The 17,194-nt window shown below is 35.4% G+C and overlaps 1 protein-coding gene across 1 annotated transcript in view; it reads right to left on the bottom strand.

Moving 5' to 3' along the window:
• Positions 1-17,194, bottom strand: part of LOC306850792 (calcium permeable stress-gated cation channel 1-like) — a 55,640-nt gene that overhangs the window by 17,348 nt on the left and 21,098 nt on the right. The window contains exons 2-12 of the mRNA XM_079386656.1: positions 11,270-11,549; positions 9,766-9,845; positions 6,150-6,237; positions 5,556-5,593; positions 3,673-3,815; positions 2,087-2,138; positions 1,876-1,984; positions 885-958; positions 654-734; positions 443-563; positions 105-238 (exon numbers count right to left, since the gene is read on the bottom strand). Coding sequence (XP_079242782.1) covers positions 105-238; positions 443-563; positions 654-734; positions 885-958; positions 1,876-1,984; positions 2,087-2,138; positions 3,673-3,815; positions 5,556-5,593; positions 6,150-6,237; positions 9,766-9,845; positions 11,270-11,549 — 1,200 coding nt within the window. The remainder of the gene's footprint in view (positions 1-104; positions 239-442; positions 564-653; positions 735-884; positions 959-1,875; positions 1,985-2,086; positions 2,139-3,672; positions 3,816-5,555; positions 5,594-6,149; positions 6,238-9,765; positions 9,846-11,269; positions 11,550-17,194) is intronic.

Here is a 17,194-nt window from a genome sequence, read left to right as displayed (position 1 = left end):
TCATGTTCTTAAATGTAGGTACTCATTCCTATGCTTACAGTATCTCTGGACGAATAATGCTTATTCTCATTATTAATAATCAGATATTTATCCATGTGACTTACACTGCAGTCATTCTCTCATCTCTGAAGGTAACAAAGGCAATGCCCAGCCTCTTCATAGAGATACGGTTCTTCTCTGCATTAAACTCATCGGTCAGTTTCTCCTCCAGTTCACTGTAATACTGCTCTGCATCCACCTGATGAAAAAACAATGACACAAAACATGAGAGCTGTGTATCACATCTCCTCGCAGAGCAGTCCATGACTGACGGTTGGTGTATGGTGGTCTCCAGTGGCCAACACGAGGAGGTGCAATACCAGCCATTCTATATGTATACAATCTGTACATATACAATTATATCCATTCTGACAACTATAATGACTATGTGAGGGACATTTACCTTTTCAAAGCCACATAAATCACAGCAGAAGATCTGTGCACAAGGGTGAGTCTTTATCATGATCCTGCCTTCCTTTTGAGCTTTAGTTGTGAAGTACAGCCTTCCTTTCATTGCTTTTCGCCTGTACGGGATATAGTTTTAATAGGGTTTAATATGCAATATTTGCAGACTCAGCTCTGTGTCATGCAGGAGATGTACAAATGCAAATGACCTTTCTAAGTCCAGCTTCATTAGTTTTTGTACGTCAAAGCAGAACCGAATATCAGTGACGGTGCAGCTAGGGTAGGCTTCACTGTTTGGAGATAGAAGAGACATTGGCTTTTAAATAAGTGAAAACTGAATGCCCTCAGTTGTGTTGACATTTAATGTCAGATATGCTGAAATATGGAGATCAAGCAATAGTTGTAATTCTGTGGATAACAGATCTGTGCTCTTCACTCACTGCAGGTGTTTGGTGATCAGGCCGGGATCAGAGATTTCTCTGGGAAATGAAGTTATCATTAGAGTTCTGGCCACCTGCAGTAATAATAAATAAGAAACTTGATCAATTACAACAACATCAGAGGTTTTTCTCTTTTTTTTTGAATGGTGAACACTACATATTTAAAAATAAATAAATAAAGGTACTTTGTTTGCATATATGGTTGCATGAAGAAACTTTAAAATCCATGGATCCGTTTGATACGTTCTTTATAGTAGAAAAAGGTTTTAAAATATAGTTCTTTTTTTTCTTTCACTGAGGGACTAAAAATGGTTCTTCTATGGCATCTCTGTGAAAACCCCCTTCTGGTATCTTCAATTTTAAGAGTGCAATGAAAGATCATCTAACTTTTATTTAAATTTTAAAGTGAATAGCACATTTTTCACCCCACTGTCAAAATCGTAATGCAAAAAAAAATTAAAAATAATATATATATATATATATATATATATATATAATTGTATATAATTGTGATTTTAAAATAAAATACTAGTTGTCCAGACAGGCTGATTTTCATTATTGTTTTATCTTGTAGAGTACCTAATGAGAAACACTACGAATAATGAGAATTGAAGACAAACAATCATCTGAAAGCATTTCTGAAATAAGAAAATCGCTTAATTGTCATGAAAGCATATCACAATTTCTCCAAAAATCTAATGCATGTAAAAAATAGGCTTTATATATAAAGTATATATAATTTATACAGTTTTTTAATAATTATGTTACTTTTACATTATTAAATTAATAAATAATTACTCATAAAATTATAGTTATTTATTTTAAAATTCTAAATGATATATAAATATACAGTATAAAGCCTATTTTAGACCTGAACAGTTTTTCATGAGATGTCCTCGCTCGGTTTGCAAGCACTGTTAAAAGCAGTGCCCCTTATGAACCAGAAATGAGGTGTAATAACACATGTGCACGAATACAGCTGTTCACCAACCTTCTCATCCTCTCTGTATTCCAGTCGTGAGGAATGATGGGCCATACACAGTACTGTGATCACAAAATACAGCAGAGCAAAGATGCTGTGCAGCCACAGAAATATATTCCTAATGCACGAAGAAAAGAAAGTTATCAAGATCATGCCAACAACTTCATACACAACAAGGCAATGTGCTTTTCAGGTCTACATCATAAAAAAACAAACTTACTGTGCAGGGACATTAACCACTGTTGTTCGGCCAAAATTCTCTGGGCTATCTCCTGAAAAGCATAGAAATAGACAACGTGTGTATCATTTCATGCTCTTCTCACATACCAGCATCAAAAATAAAACGTTGAAAGTAATTTGAGCACAGCGCAAACTGAATGTGAAATAAAAAACTTGTTACACCTCAATCATTATGCTTTGGGTTTGGTTGCTATGACAAATTTGTGAATGTGCCGGTTTATTTCACAAATACAGTGTTAAATTGTTGCAAAGAGAAGAGAGTAAGAGTAAAAACCCCCACCCTGTTTTAACCAGCCAGCCCTGAAGATGCACCACAAACTGGTCTACCACACATCCACATTTAACACTTTTAGAGGACCACAGCAAACTTCTGCCACCAAGGTCGTATGAAAGTCATATGAAAAGCGTATTGAAGGTCTAAAAACAACAAGAGGTAAAGCTGGTGGCTTTTCACAATGCTCCTCTTGTGGCGTGGAAAGTCAAGGCCTTTCCCATATTTAACTTGGCCCTTCTAACCCTCTATCGTGCCTCCCAACCATCTTTAAACACTGTAGGGTGGTCTGAATTATGCTTTTACACACGTCCACTAATGGAGGGTTAAGACTGAGCTCTTCTACATCTTCAAAAGTTTTCCCAGGCTTTTCATAAAGTCATTCATCGACAGGCCCACACGGAATCTGCATCCGCAAAACCAGTCGCAAATGTTACACATTCTCCCAGCTTTTTTGTGCTACATTTAATACATTTTAGCATGTTAAAATACATTCTGCAGAATTCCCTCTAAGTCAATACAGAAAATGTACATTGCCATCAAACGTTTGGGGTTGGTCAGATTTGTTGTTTTTGTCTCTTGTTAAGTTGACTTAACTTAAAAAAAATTGAGGAAACCCATTGCCTTAAAATTATTAAGTAAATAATAAAAAATAAAAAATAGGTTATGTGAATTGTCAAGTTCACTTAACTTTTTAAAAAATTATTAGAATTTTTTTTATTATTATTTACTTAATAAGTGGTATACTTAAGTATTATTATAATTTCAAATATGTTCTAATTTTGATACATTTTAAAATATAATTTATTCCTGTGATGGCAAAGATGAATTTTCAGGAGTAATTTCTCCAGTCTTCAGCATCACATGATCTTTCAGAAATCATCTAATATGCAGCTTTGCTGCTCAAGAAACTATTCTTATTATTATCAATGTTAAAACAGGTATATTTTATTTTGTTGGACGCCGGACTTCAGCATTCTTTGAGGAATAGAAAGTTCAAAAGAACGGCATTTATTCAAAATAGAAATCTTACTGACCTCAAACTTTTGAGAAGTATTGAATATATTCACTCTAACACTAACAATCTGTCAAAACTAATTAATAAAATTATTCTAAAGAGTTTTTTTAGGTGCAAGGACACTGATGAATTAAGATGTAATGTTGATGTAATGTTGTTTAAGTTTACTGCCTTTTCCTGGATACCAAACGTGTTGTGTCTGTTGTCAGGAATCCTTTATGGCTGAGCACTACTAGAGTAAATAGTAACTAAGCAGTTATGAATCTGGTGGAGGTACCGAGGAGGTTCCCAGAGAGGTTGACAGGCAAGATAATGGTGAGCGACAGCAAACACATCACCATCATGAGCAAGATGATGTGACGCTGGAAAGACAGGTACGTGACCGCATCAATGCCACATTTACTGCGGATCTCTTCATCCCTACGGGAAGAAAAAGGACAAAAAAGTCTATTTAAAAAAAGCTTATTTACAATTGCTTTTTTTTTTATTTGGCAGACACATTTATCCAAAACAAACTAATATATGCATCAGTATGTGGGTCAACAAATTAATGCACCTTTTTTTTTATCCTATCCATGCATTTATACAAAAATACAAAGAACATGTAGTTCAAACATACAAATCATTTAAATCATTACTGTCCTGATGTTGTAATGAAGAAAAAAGCCAAGTAATTTAAAAGAAAGAAAGAAAGCAAGAAAGAAAGCAAGAAAGAAAGAAAGAAAGAAAGAAAGAAAGAAAGAAAGAAAGAAAGAAAAAACTACTTTGGATTTTGGCATCCTCTGTTATTGTGGTTCAACCAACATGCAGACGAACCAAACCAAAACAAAGCAAAGCAAAGCAAAGCAAAGCAAAGCAAAATAAAACAAAGCAAAATAAAACAAAACAAAACAAAGCAAAGCAAAGCAAAGCAAAGCAAAGCAAAACAAAACAAAACAAAACAAAAGTAATTAATAATTCATGATATTTGTAAAACATACTTTTTACACTGAAAAAAATATTTTTTTTTTTTTGGAAAAGAATGTGTTTTCTCACATAGAAAATGTTTTCATACTTTTATTACTTAATTGTTCCAGTACAGCACATGACACTTTTCTTGAAAATCAGACTACTATTCAAATGTTTGTGGTCAGTTATTATTATTTTTTTTACTTTCTATTCATCAAAGAATCCTGAAAAAATGTATCCCAATTTCCACAAAAACATTCAACAGCTGTTTCCAACATTCTAATAATAAGAAATGTTTCTTTAGCACCAAATCAGCATATTAAAATGATTTCTGAAGGATCATGTAATGCTGAAGTAATGGCTGCTGAAAATACAGCTTTGCCATCAAAAGAATAAATCATATTTTACAATGTTTCAAAATAGAAAACAGTTGTTTTAAGTTGTAATAATATTTTAAAATATGACAGTATTTGACTGTATTTTTGATGAACATGAAAGACAAAAACATTTAGAAATCTTACCGACCCCAAACGTTTGAATGGTCGTGTATATTCAAGTTTTTCAAAACCACATGAAACCAACATGAGAACAAACATGTGGCACGTTTTAAACAAAAAAATGTCTTTCCTTGTAAAAGATTTTTCTTTTTGTTTAATCGTGAACATATTATTGACCCTTGTGTCAAACCTATGACTATGGTTTTTCTAGATCTGCACTAGTTGAACGAAACAGCAAACACAGTCTCTTTGAGTGTTTTCAGTGTGTTTCCAATGAATTATTGACTTTGGTCAATAATATATATGTGGCGGCTTTTTTAAAAGACCACACAAATACATGAGGGCGTTGGGGGCTATTATGATTCCAAGGAGCCCTCATACACACAGACACACACACACACATCCCTCCGTCCTCGCCTCACACAGAGAGGGGAAACTCTCAGCGTGGCCTCTCGGTCGCCGGGGAGTTCAAGAAGCTTTTAAGGGAACCAGCTAAATATGGCACCAACATGCCATTTGAGTCGTCCAAATAACATCTCTGCAACCGTGGAGACAGACTAGCGGCTGGTTTACAGTTCTGAAAGGTTTTTGAGCGTGCCCAGACGTTAGACGTGCTGGTCCACCTTCACCCTGTGTTTTCCTTTCTTAATGAGATATAACATGAGCAAACAGGACGCTGGCTGATGACATCACCATGCATTTCTTGCACACTTACTTCATGTGGTACAGAGATGTGAGCCAGGAACAGAAGCCCTATAAAGAGAGGGAGGCAAGACAACGGTGTCATAAAAAGGTCTGGCATATAAAAAAAGAGTGGGTCTGGCTAGCTTAGCATCTGTCAGAATCATTTGTCCTTTAAGTGAATGCGGATAGCGTAACAAGTGGAAAAAGTAATGCGAATGCATGCAATATCTTTAACGTGGCTATGATGTCTTGAACTGTCATTGCACATAAAACGCAAGTAGTGTGCATAAAAGAAAATAGCGTCTAAGTGCACAGGCTATTTTATATGACATCAGCCCTGGGGCGACGCTCCGTAATAATCCACGTCGACAGATTGAACTTTGTTTGTGCCTCTGTATGTCTTTATGTTTCAGCGGTAGTAAAAACACATCACTGTGAAGATGATAGTGACATTAAAAACACAATCTATTAGTTGTACTCATGTTTTTATTTGTTTCTAGGCAGGGGTGTCATTGATAACGACAAGGCAAATTCTAGCAAAGATCATGTTTCTGCATGATCAAACATTTCTTAAATGTCTGTGATGCTGTTTGTCTCTTTCTTCTCTTTTACAAAAGGTTCTCACCATGTCCTTGGTCTCTGAATCTGATGGGCTGGATTCTGACGGGGTTTTCTCTTTCTCACTTTGTTCTCCATGGAAAAGTGATGTCAAGCTATAGAACAAAGACAACCAATAAAATTGACAGGTAACACTTAAAAAAAAAAAATTTACACACTGTTAGAAAATTCTATGAACTCTATTTAGAATTTTACTAGACTATTTTCAAGATGGGTATATTTTGTATGTTATAAATAGTATTAATACTTCAAATGATAATATCAAAAATTAATAATATTAAATGTTTCTCAAAAGTACTAAAAAAAGCTATTGAATATTTTCCATAACTGCCCAAGAAAAATATACATTTAATTTAACACACACAATAACATATTTTTTTAAATATAAACTTGCATCAAAATTCAAAAGCAACTTACATATATTTCTATATTAATTTATTATAGGCTATTTAATAGCTTTTCAGCAAAACTAAAAAGTAGAGCAACTGGAACACAAAACAAAAATGAAAAAGACAACATTCAAAATGTAATTTAATTAATCCTATAATTTTGCAAGCTATAAAACACTTGTGATAACTTGCCACGACCTGACGTTTATCTTCATCTTGTGAACACAATTGAACACAATTTCAGTTAAAACCTACCTTCATTTTACAGTATAGTAGTTGATGAATGCTTGAATGTGTGCTTTTATAACTGTTAATTTGGCTAACACTTTATTACTAGCATATTGGCTGTTTATTAGTACTTATAAACCACATAATAATGTCTTAATCTGTATGACCATATTTTAGATCCCTTAAACCTACCCAATACCTAAACATATCTACAACAACTGCCTTAGTATGCAGCAAGTTTGGTTAATAGTGAATATGAGTTCCATAATCTGAAGTGTTACCCAGATAATTATATAAAACAACCATTTAAGCAAATTAACTTTTGATTCAAAACCGTACTAAGCTATAACCCTTGTGACAACTAGTCATAGTCTTCTGTAAATAGAGTATGTTGTTAGTCCCTTCATCCCTCTCAAGCTTCCATCAATGATAGGTCTGAAAGCATTTTTTCAGAGTCTTAACTCAATGCCAGATCCAAAACTAGCCTCGAGATCAGAAAATTGTAAGCGTTTCCACCCAGGTCTATTATAGGCAATGAAAAGGAGCAGGTGAAATTCTAGTGTATACAAATGTGAAAATGCTATTTCTGTGAAAGCCAGAGCTTTCTCTGTGACCTGATGCAATGCTTTGAAAATATACTCACTAAGAATCAGCTGCACATTCACATAAACAAAGACTTTAATGCTACATGCTGATGCAGAAGAAAGCAGCGCTGCTGCAACAGAAGTCTTAAGACTTATGATCGAATTCCACCCACTTGCTCCCACAGGGATACTGTGTGTGTGTGTGTGTGTGTGTGTGTGTGTGTGTGTGTGTGTGAGCTGAAATTTCTTTAATAATTTTTTTTCAAGAAAGAGGTCTCTTGGAAATATGAACAAAATACAAATGAAATAGAATTTAAAATGAAATGCAGAAGAACAAAATACAAAATGTGTATATATATATATATATATATATATATATGTGTGTGTGTGTGTGTGTGTGTGTGGGTGTGTGTGTATGCATGTATGTGTGTATATATACATACATATACAGTGCCCTCCAAAAGTATTGGGACAGTAAAGACAAAATTGCTCTGTTGGCTGTGGAGTCAAGACATTTACAAATATGATTAAAAGATGAATATGAGACAAAACTACAGAATGTCACATTTTATTATTGGGTGATTCAACACATAGATGTTTTACCAGCTAAGAAGTTCAGCACTTTTAGAGTTCATCCCTCTATCTGATGTGAGCATAAGTATTGTAACAGTTGCCTCACAGGTCTTTCTAAGTGATCAGCTGTGTCCTGTTGCATTAATTCTTCAGATATTAAAAGCAGGGAATGTGTCGTATCAGTTATATCCATTACTTCTGCATTCTGAATCTTGCATTCGATGATGACACACACAAACCAGGATGAAGATGAGGGAGCTGACTTTGAGAGAAAAAAAAGCAATTTGGATGCTAAAAGAAAAGAGGAAGTCAGTTAGAGCTCTAGCAAAAACAAAGGGTATGGAGAAATCAAGAGTTTGGAAACCACCAGCGACACCAGCAACCAACAACGACCTGATCGGCTGAGAAAACAACAGTAGTTGATGACAGACAAATCATAAAAGCTGTGAAAATGAACCCTAAAAGACGTGTCTGTAAAATTACCAAGAACTTCCAGAAAGCTGGGGTGATGCTCTGACAATCTACTGTCCTCAGGAGACTTTGACACAGAATTACAGATGCTACACAGCAAGATGCAAACCTCTGACCAGCACCAAAAATAGAAAGGCAAGATTAGAGTTTGGAAAAAAGCACAAAGGTGAGCCAGAAGAGTTTTGGAACTGTGTTTATGGACCGATGAGACAAAGATGAACCTTTATCTAAGTGATGGGAAAGCAAAAATGTGGAGAAAAAAGGTAACTGCAAATGATCCCAAGCATACAGCCTCATCTGTAAAGCATGGTGGAGGTGGTGTCATGGCATGGGCATGCATGGCTGCCTCTGGAACAGGCCCTCTCAACTTTACTGATGACTTAATGTATGATGACAGCAGCAGAATGAATTTGGAAGGGTACAAAACCATCTTACCTACCAATATTCAAGAAAATGCAGCCAGATTCATTGGGAAGTGCTTCATATTGCATCAGGATAATGACCCAAAACACCCTGCCAGTTAAGTCAAGGAATTTATAAGGGCAAAGAAATGGAAAGTGTTAGATTGCCCAAGTCCATCTCCAGATTTAAATCCGATTGAACATGAATTTCACCAGCTGAAGAGGAGAGTAAAGGCAGAAACTCCCCAAAACAAACAACAATTGGGATTGGCTGAATTAAAGGCTGGGAAAAGTATTTCAAAGAATGAGACCAAGAGTCTGGTGATGTCTATGGGTCACAGACTCACTGATGTGATTGTGTGCAAGGGATCTGTAACTAAATAATAGCTTTTAATCTTTTATATCTGCCTTATGTTCAACTGTCCCAGCACTTATGCTCACATCAATGAGTGGGATGAACTCTAAAAGTGCTGTTCCTTTTATTTGGTAAAACATATATGTGTTGAAATGGCTAATAATAAAATGTGACAATCTGTAGTTTTGTCTCATATTCATCTTTTAATCATATTTGCAAATGTCTTGACTCCACAGCCAACAGAGCAATTTTGTCTTTACTGTTCCAATACTTTTGGAGGGCACTGTATATATATATATATATACTATAGAGAGAGAGAGAGAGAAGGAATTACTGACAATGGGCCGTTGAATTATTAGAAAATAATGTGGCCACAATGGGAGGCTCTGTTGTATAAATACATACAGTTTATATTGTTTATTTATATATAAGATAATATATAATAATCACCAAACAATCAGACCAATAATATAACATCATGATCCAAATTGCCCTGTGTAACCAGCAGGTGGCTCCAACATCTCACACTGACCTGCTAAGCATTCAGTTCATTCAACCGCCACACACAATTGTTCAATTATTTACATCTTAATGCATTCTTCAAACAGTTCTGAGATGATACCTGTCATTTTCCATAAGCAGAGCCAGGCGGCCGTAGTCCCACGCTGCCTTCCTCAAACAGGAGAAGATCAGAAGCAGGAACTAACATACAGAGACACCAAACCAGATATATCAGCATACATACTGTGTTTTTAGAGTGGCCTTAATAATAAATAAAAAAGTAATGTACAGGGAAACTGTTAATAAATGATGCGCACAGTGAACCGGATCTATTGTGAATAATCCGGAATATACCCAGAAATCACTGCGTCACTTTAAATGTGTGTCAAAGCTATTGATATAAATAGAGTAAGAACTATTTGTGTAGGCAAGCACTTACACTCACTAGACCCCTGGCCAACAGTAATAATTAGCCATTTCTTGGTCCGGGGAGAGACGAGGTGAGTGGTTGTCTTGGAAACTAACAGGCAGTGAGGTCTGCATTCACACTTGTGTTCATAATGACTCCGGAAGGAAGAGTCAACAACAAGACAACTTAAAACACTGACTGCTGGGAAGCTACAGGTCTCTATCGAGCTTCCTAGGTTGCTGGTTAGCAACTTGTTCTTGATGCAGTTTACAAAATTAATTCTCAAAATAATCTGATTTGGTTGTCGAGTTGAATTCAAATGTGTATATACTACTGTTCAAAGTTTGGGGTCAGTAAGATAAAAAAAGTAAACAAATGAATCATTTTAATAAGCAAACATGTATTGAATTGATCAAAAGTGACAGTAAAGACATTGTTACAAAAACTTCTATTTCCAATAAATGCTGTTCTTAAAATAATTCTGAAATGATGACATTTTGTACTTTTCAAAAAAAATATTAAGCACCACAACTGTTTTCATCTCTGATAATGAAAACAAATGTTTCTTGAGCACCAAATCAGTTATTGAGCCATTTTAAATTGTAATAATATTTCACCGTACTGTATTTTTTATCAAATAAATTCAGCCTTGGAGAGCATAAGAGACTTCAATGAAAAACATAATAAAACAGACCCCAAACTTTTGAACTTAATTTTGAATATGGGTGTAGTGGGACTTTAGAGCTAAATTTTATGCAAGCTATATTTTTTCTTTTGATTTTGGGGTGAAATATGACTTCCCAGATAACACGCATACGTCTGCAAGATATCTGTTAAAGATTACTTTATCTGGAATGCATCTGCTGTGAACAAACATCTGATAAACGTCTTTAAGATGTCAGTTTTTACATACATTCTAAATCAAAAACAGCTTATAGACATTTTTTTTTTGTTTTTTTTTTGTAATTTTGCCTTTATTAAGTTAGGATAGTGTAGAATAGACAAGGAGCAAAGTGGGAGAAAGAGAGGGAGGTGGGATTTGGAAAGGTCCTCGAGCTGGGATTTGAACTTGGGACGCCCATAGCACAATGGCGTTATATGTTGGCATTATACATCTTGCACAGACTGAACGCTTAAGCAGTAAATCAAGAAAGTACATTCATGTTATGCAACTGCAGCTAAACAATGCTGTAGAACTTTTTTGAATATGTTGTACCAGCCACAGAACGACGTTGATGGCGAGGACGGTGGGGACTCCTCCGAAAGGCAGGCCCTGCAGGACGCTGCTGCGTGAGTGAGAGCGATAACATCTCTCTGCTGTGCTGTTCTCCTCCATCAGTGAGCCCAGGAAACTCCTCACATCCAGCTCCTCCACAGGACTACCACCGCCTGCGGGCCAGGACTCAAACACCGGCTGAGCTGTACCCCCCAGGTCAGAGCGCACCGCCATGGCAGTGGCACGGGTCTCAGGAAGCCCTTCAAACGTCAAAGCATCACTGAGGAGAGACAACAGAAGACAAAAAAATGAATCGGGTGAAAAGTTTGAAAAGATAACATTGAATATACTCAAATGATGAGGTAATCTACAAAATTAGTCAATCTGGAAACATAAAACAATCTCAGTGAAGGAGCAATATTGGAGTTAATATCGGTGTTGCATTAAAAACATTAAAAATACATTAAGGCTAAAGAGAAATGTTCAAAACTTCAGCAAAAACTAGTAAAAATAAATAAAAAATAAAATAAAAACTCATTTAAAGTATTAATAAATAATATATTATATAAATATATATAGAGATCTCTGACTTTTGATCACAGACTATCGTATTTTGGCCTATCAGGGCACAGTTTGAGACATTGTTCAGATCTTTTCTGAAACTGGTGAGATTACTGGGGTCTTTCTATCAGAAAGAGAAGATTTAAACAAAAGTCTACATTTAATCTTATGCTGTCTAGAGGAAAGAGTAGAGATGAAATGTTTTCATTTTTACCCTCAGGAAGATTCCTTTTCATCAGCTACTCCCACAAGTTAAATGTGTATAAAGCAGGGGAAATCTTAGCCTTCTCCTGCCATCTAATAGGCCATATTAACATATCAGTAGGGAATTCAAATTGCTGTTCCGGAAAAACGTTGCCCAAGACTGCCGATCTACGATCACTTTACCATCCTTAAACCAAAACATAATTGATAGTGAGAAGGAAACTGACTCTAGCTTCAAAGTGCTGTGAGTGTAAGAAAGTGATATATAAATGTACCATTTTAAAATAATTATTTAGTACTACTACTACTAATAGTAATAATTTTAAAATATTATCCAAACATGTAAAATAATTGTATGTACATCACTGTTCAAACATTTGGGATCAGTAAGATTTTTAAAAAAATATTTAATACTTTTTTAATAATTAATAATTACATTAAATTAAATGTGATCACTACTGCCTCAAAAATGCAGCAAAAGTTCCTAAACAATATATTAGGCAGAACAACTGCTAATTACATTTTAAGATATATTAAAACAGAAAAGATATATTTTTAATAATATTTAAATGATAATAGTATTTCAAAGTATCATGAACTGTTTACTGCATTTATAATCAAATAAATGCAGACTTGATGAGCATAAGATACTTTTTTCAAAAACATAAAAATCTTACCAACCACCCAAAAAAGATGTCTAATCAATTTGAGTCTACTTGAGTTTTTTCTGGATTCTGAGTTTTATGATTTAATACAAATTTGTTAACAAAAACAGTGGAAATCACATGAAGGTAATCTTTTAAAAAGTATTCAAATGTAATTTTCCAAACAAACTGCTACACAACAGAGGTTTACTGTTTACATTAAAACATGGATGAAAAATATTGGGATATTCCTTAAAAATAATGTTGAATAATGTCAATGTAAATTGTATTGTTGTTGTTGTTGTTATCATTTTTGTTGCTTTGAGAATATATTCTACTGAACAATAGTAATATATTTCTGTCACAATTTCTTGAAGATATTTTTTGGAGAGTTGTAGTGAAGACATTTGAGTTTTTGTGTTGTATCAAATGAAATGCTTGTGAAAGGGACTCTCAGAGCAGCTCTGGAGATGAAGTTTACGTTGAGCATCTTCATATAGTAAAATGTTGAAAACAAGAGTATGTGTGAAATAGATGAAACTGCATGAGACACACAGAACATGCAGACATTTTATGCTTTAATATTCACAGACACTAGTCCACATCACAGTTTGAGTGTAAAACTCTACTTTTCATTTTATTACTCCAAAATGTTTAACAAAATCTGACATTCTACATTATAGGCCTATAGTTGTCAGACCTCTGTTGTGTGTGTCATGTGTTCCCGCCTCATGTTTCCATATTTGGTTTGTTTCCTGTCCTAGTCTAGTGTGATTATTAGTTAATTCTTGTCCAGCTGTGTTTGTCTAATTATGTGTGATTTATCTTGTGTATTTATAGTCCTGTCCATTCAGTTTGATTTCGTCTGGTCAACTCGTTCCTGTCTGTTTCAGCTTTGCCTTGTCTTGCTCTGCCTTGTTTGTGGAGTCATTAAAGACATATTTTGAGTTTACTCCTCGTCTCCGTGTTCCTGTATCATCCTTGCTGTGTGCACCGTGACAACAGTATGTTCAGTTGTTATGACTGGATTCCACTATTTCTTTCACATATCCATCACTATGAAAATCATAGGACCTTATATTTTTCTGAGGTACGCCGGTTCAAACAGTTCAAGCATTGTGCAAATTGATGCTGGCTATGGTGAAATTTGAACAAACATTTCTAAACCTTTAAACAAACATTAGGGCAGCTTGAAGCACCGCTTTCATTCAGTTTAACAGATGTGTTTCGATTACCTTTATGAATATTGCCCTCAACCACATTAACAGGAACACACAAACCAGCTCACTGGTTGTTGATATTACAGATAATGCTGTGCCTTAAACTGCTGGTTTCCATAGCAATAACAAATCATCTCCCAACTCGCACATAGACTGAGCCACTTTACATCGGTCCGTAAAATCCCCATAAAATCACTTTAAGATGCTACATCATCCTCAAGTCATGCAGCAACACGATGACTCTAATCTAATCTTTGAAATCTCCACAGATTAAACATGCAGTTTAACCACAGCAAGTATGTGTGTGTTCCTATTACCTATCATCAAAATTGTTAAGAGAATGAGAGAGAGAGGCAGCAGAAGGTAATGTTTGTTATGAGGCTGTCATTTCCTGTTGTATGTAACATGAACACAATGAACCAGAATCAGAAAAACAAAACAAAACCTTATTATGTAGGCTTGAAAAAAAAAAAACAAGGTACAAAAACTGTCACTGGGACGGTATCTTTTCAAAAAGTACATTAAAGTGTTTTCCAAACTCCCTGAAAACCCCTTCTGAAAAAGTGCAATCTTGATAACACCATATTGAGCAACTATAGACCAATATCAATTCCTTTCATAGGTATTATTGAAAATGTAGTTTTTAATCAGCTGAACAAATACTTAAACTCAAATGGATACCTGGACAATTTTCAATCTGGTTTCCGACCAAATCATAGCACAGAGACAGTGCTAATTAAGATAATATAAATGATATTCGCTTAAACTCTGATTCTGGCAAAATATCAGTGCTGGTACTACTAGATCTTAGTGCTGCGTTTGACACTGTTGATCATAACATACTTCTAGAGAAACTGGAAAACTGGGTCGGGCTTTCTGGGATGGTAATCAAATGATTCAAGTCATACTTAGGTTATTATGTGAGTATAGGAGAGCATAAGTCTAAGTGGACATCCATGACATGTCCACAAGTCATTGCATTTGGAAACAAAGATGAAGTTCTCAAAGTGAATGCACCTTGACTCTAGGGGCCAAACAACTAAAAATCAAGTCAGAAATCTTGGTGTGATTCTGGAGACAGACCTTAGTTTCAGTAGTGAGGTCAAAGCAGTTATAAATCAGCATACTATCATCTAGTGTTGTCAAAAGTACCGACCGTGATACCATTCGGTACTGAAATTTTAAAAACGTCCATTTCCCGCTAAGATTTGAGCGCTGTTGAGCAGATTCTTAAACAGTGCTGATTGGTCATTGTGTTCACGCGCTCAACAGATACATCTGTGATTGGTTTCAATGATCAATGAAGAGCTCGATGAAGAGCGTGAAGCGATGATCATTGAAGCCAATCACAGATGTATCTACTGAGTGCATGAACACAATGACCAATCAGCGCTGTTTAAGAATCTGCTCAACAGTGCTCAAATCTTAGCGGGAAATGGACGTTTTTAAAATTTCAGTACCGAAAGGTATCGTGGTCGGTACTTTTGACAACACTACTATCATCTCAAAAACATCTATCTATCTATCTATCTATCTATCTATCTATCTATCTATCTATCTATCTATCTATCTATCTATCTATCTAAAATAAATTCATGAAATAAATCCCATCATAATAACAAAGATCATATAAAGATCATATAAATTCTGTCTCAACAATTGTTTTTTATGCTTACAGATTTAAAGGGGTCATCGGATGCAACATGCACTTTTACAAGTTTTACATGTTTGAACTGAAATGTATGCTGGCAGTGTGTGTATACAATCACCTTATAATGATAAAGATCCACCCAGTGTTTTTCTTTTAAATCTTGTTAAATCATTTCCCCTTTCTCATATCAAGCCATTCTCAGATGCCTGTCTGTGTGACGTCACACAGAACCAGGCCCCTCCCACAATTGTTGATTGACACTGGCGTTTTACCTTAGACCCACCCTGAGTGAGCTGTCATCAGTCCTCCATTGTTTTGATGCTGGAGCAGATGTAGACAAGAATGGCTCCTAAGCGATTGAGGTTATCTGTTGTTGGATGTAATAATGAACATAGCAGTCGTTATTTACTCCTGACATCTGAGCCGCTGAAGACGCAGTGGATTACCTTTGTTTTTGTCTATGTTTGCGAAAATCATTCGTGATCCAGCCTCACCAAAAGAAGTAATTATAAAGTTATTTTATTAATCTTTGCAAATCACCTTTCCTAATAACGTGCTAGTTAGCAAGTTCTGCGGCTAAAGTAAACAGTCTCATGAGAATGGCTTGTCACCCCACAGAAGAGAGGGGTGGGGTGAGCAGAGCCTATTAGCATTTAAAGAAACATGCACTAAAACAGGTTGCTGAAAACTGAGCTGATTTTGACAAGGTAAAAAGGGTGTTGTTTTACACTACCATTGAGAATTTTTAAACAAAGTATGTTATAGACTTTTCATTAAGACCCTAAAGAATCATATCAACTTGTAGAAAATGGGCATCCGATGACCCTTTAATATTGTACTATTACAAATTAGAGCTGTCGATCAATTAAAAATGTTCATATGATGTGCAGATGAATTCAGTAGTAAACAACTACATTTCTCACAGTGGTACAGTTAAAGACAACTTTATAATATAATATAATATATATTTACTCTGATGTTAGCATCATTCTGCTGTTCAATCACAGCCATTTGTAAGAAAATTATCCAGCATGCATTGATTTCACTGTAAATTTGTGACTACAGTAATTTATTGTAATATAATACTCTTTAATCCTGTAAATTCCTGGCAGTTTTTTACAGTGTGACCTACAGTCCACAGCAATCCATTTTGCAATTGAGTTTGTCAGTCTGGTCACGGCAGACATGGGACACTCAGTGCTTTGTTTTAGAAAGTGAGAGGCCACTCCAGATCAATCTGTGCTGGTATCAGGTCACAGTCTCCTGTATCCTGTACACAAACTTTCTTCTTCTTCTTCCCCCAGTCAAACAGTCATACGATAACTAATTTCACCACTACAACACACAAGCCACCCAGAATCTGGTTCTTGTATATACAGACGTGAATGCTAATAGATTCTGGAATTGAACTTCCGGTTCACAGAATATACTCTGCTCAAAAAAATGTGTGTTTCAAAGGAACACTTTGAAAACGCATCTCAAGCGGGAAAAATGTCATGCTGGATATCTATACTGATATGGATTGGGTAATGGGTTAGGAATGAAAGGATGCCACATAATTTGATAGAAATTAAATTATCAACCTACAGAGTGCTGAATTCAAAGACACCCCAAAAATCAGAGTGAAAAAATGAAGCAGCAAGCT

Source organism: Barbus barbus, assembly GCF_936440315.1.
Source record: "Barbus barbus genome assembly, chromosome: 30".
NCBI lineage: Eukaryota > Metazoa > Chordata > Actinopteri > Cypriniformes > Cyprinidae > Barbus > Barbus barbus.
The sequence above is the reverse complement of the archived record's forward strand: the minus strand, read 5'-3'. Positions and strand labels throughout refer to the sequence as shown.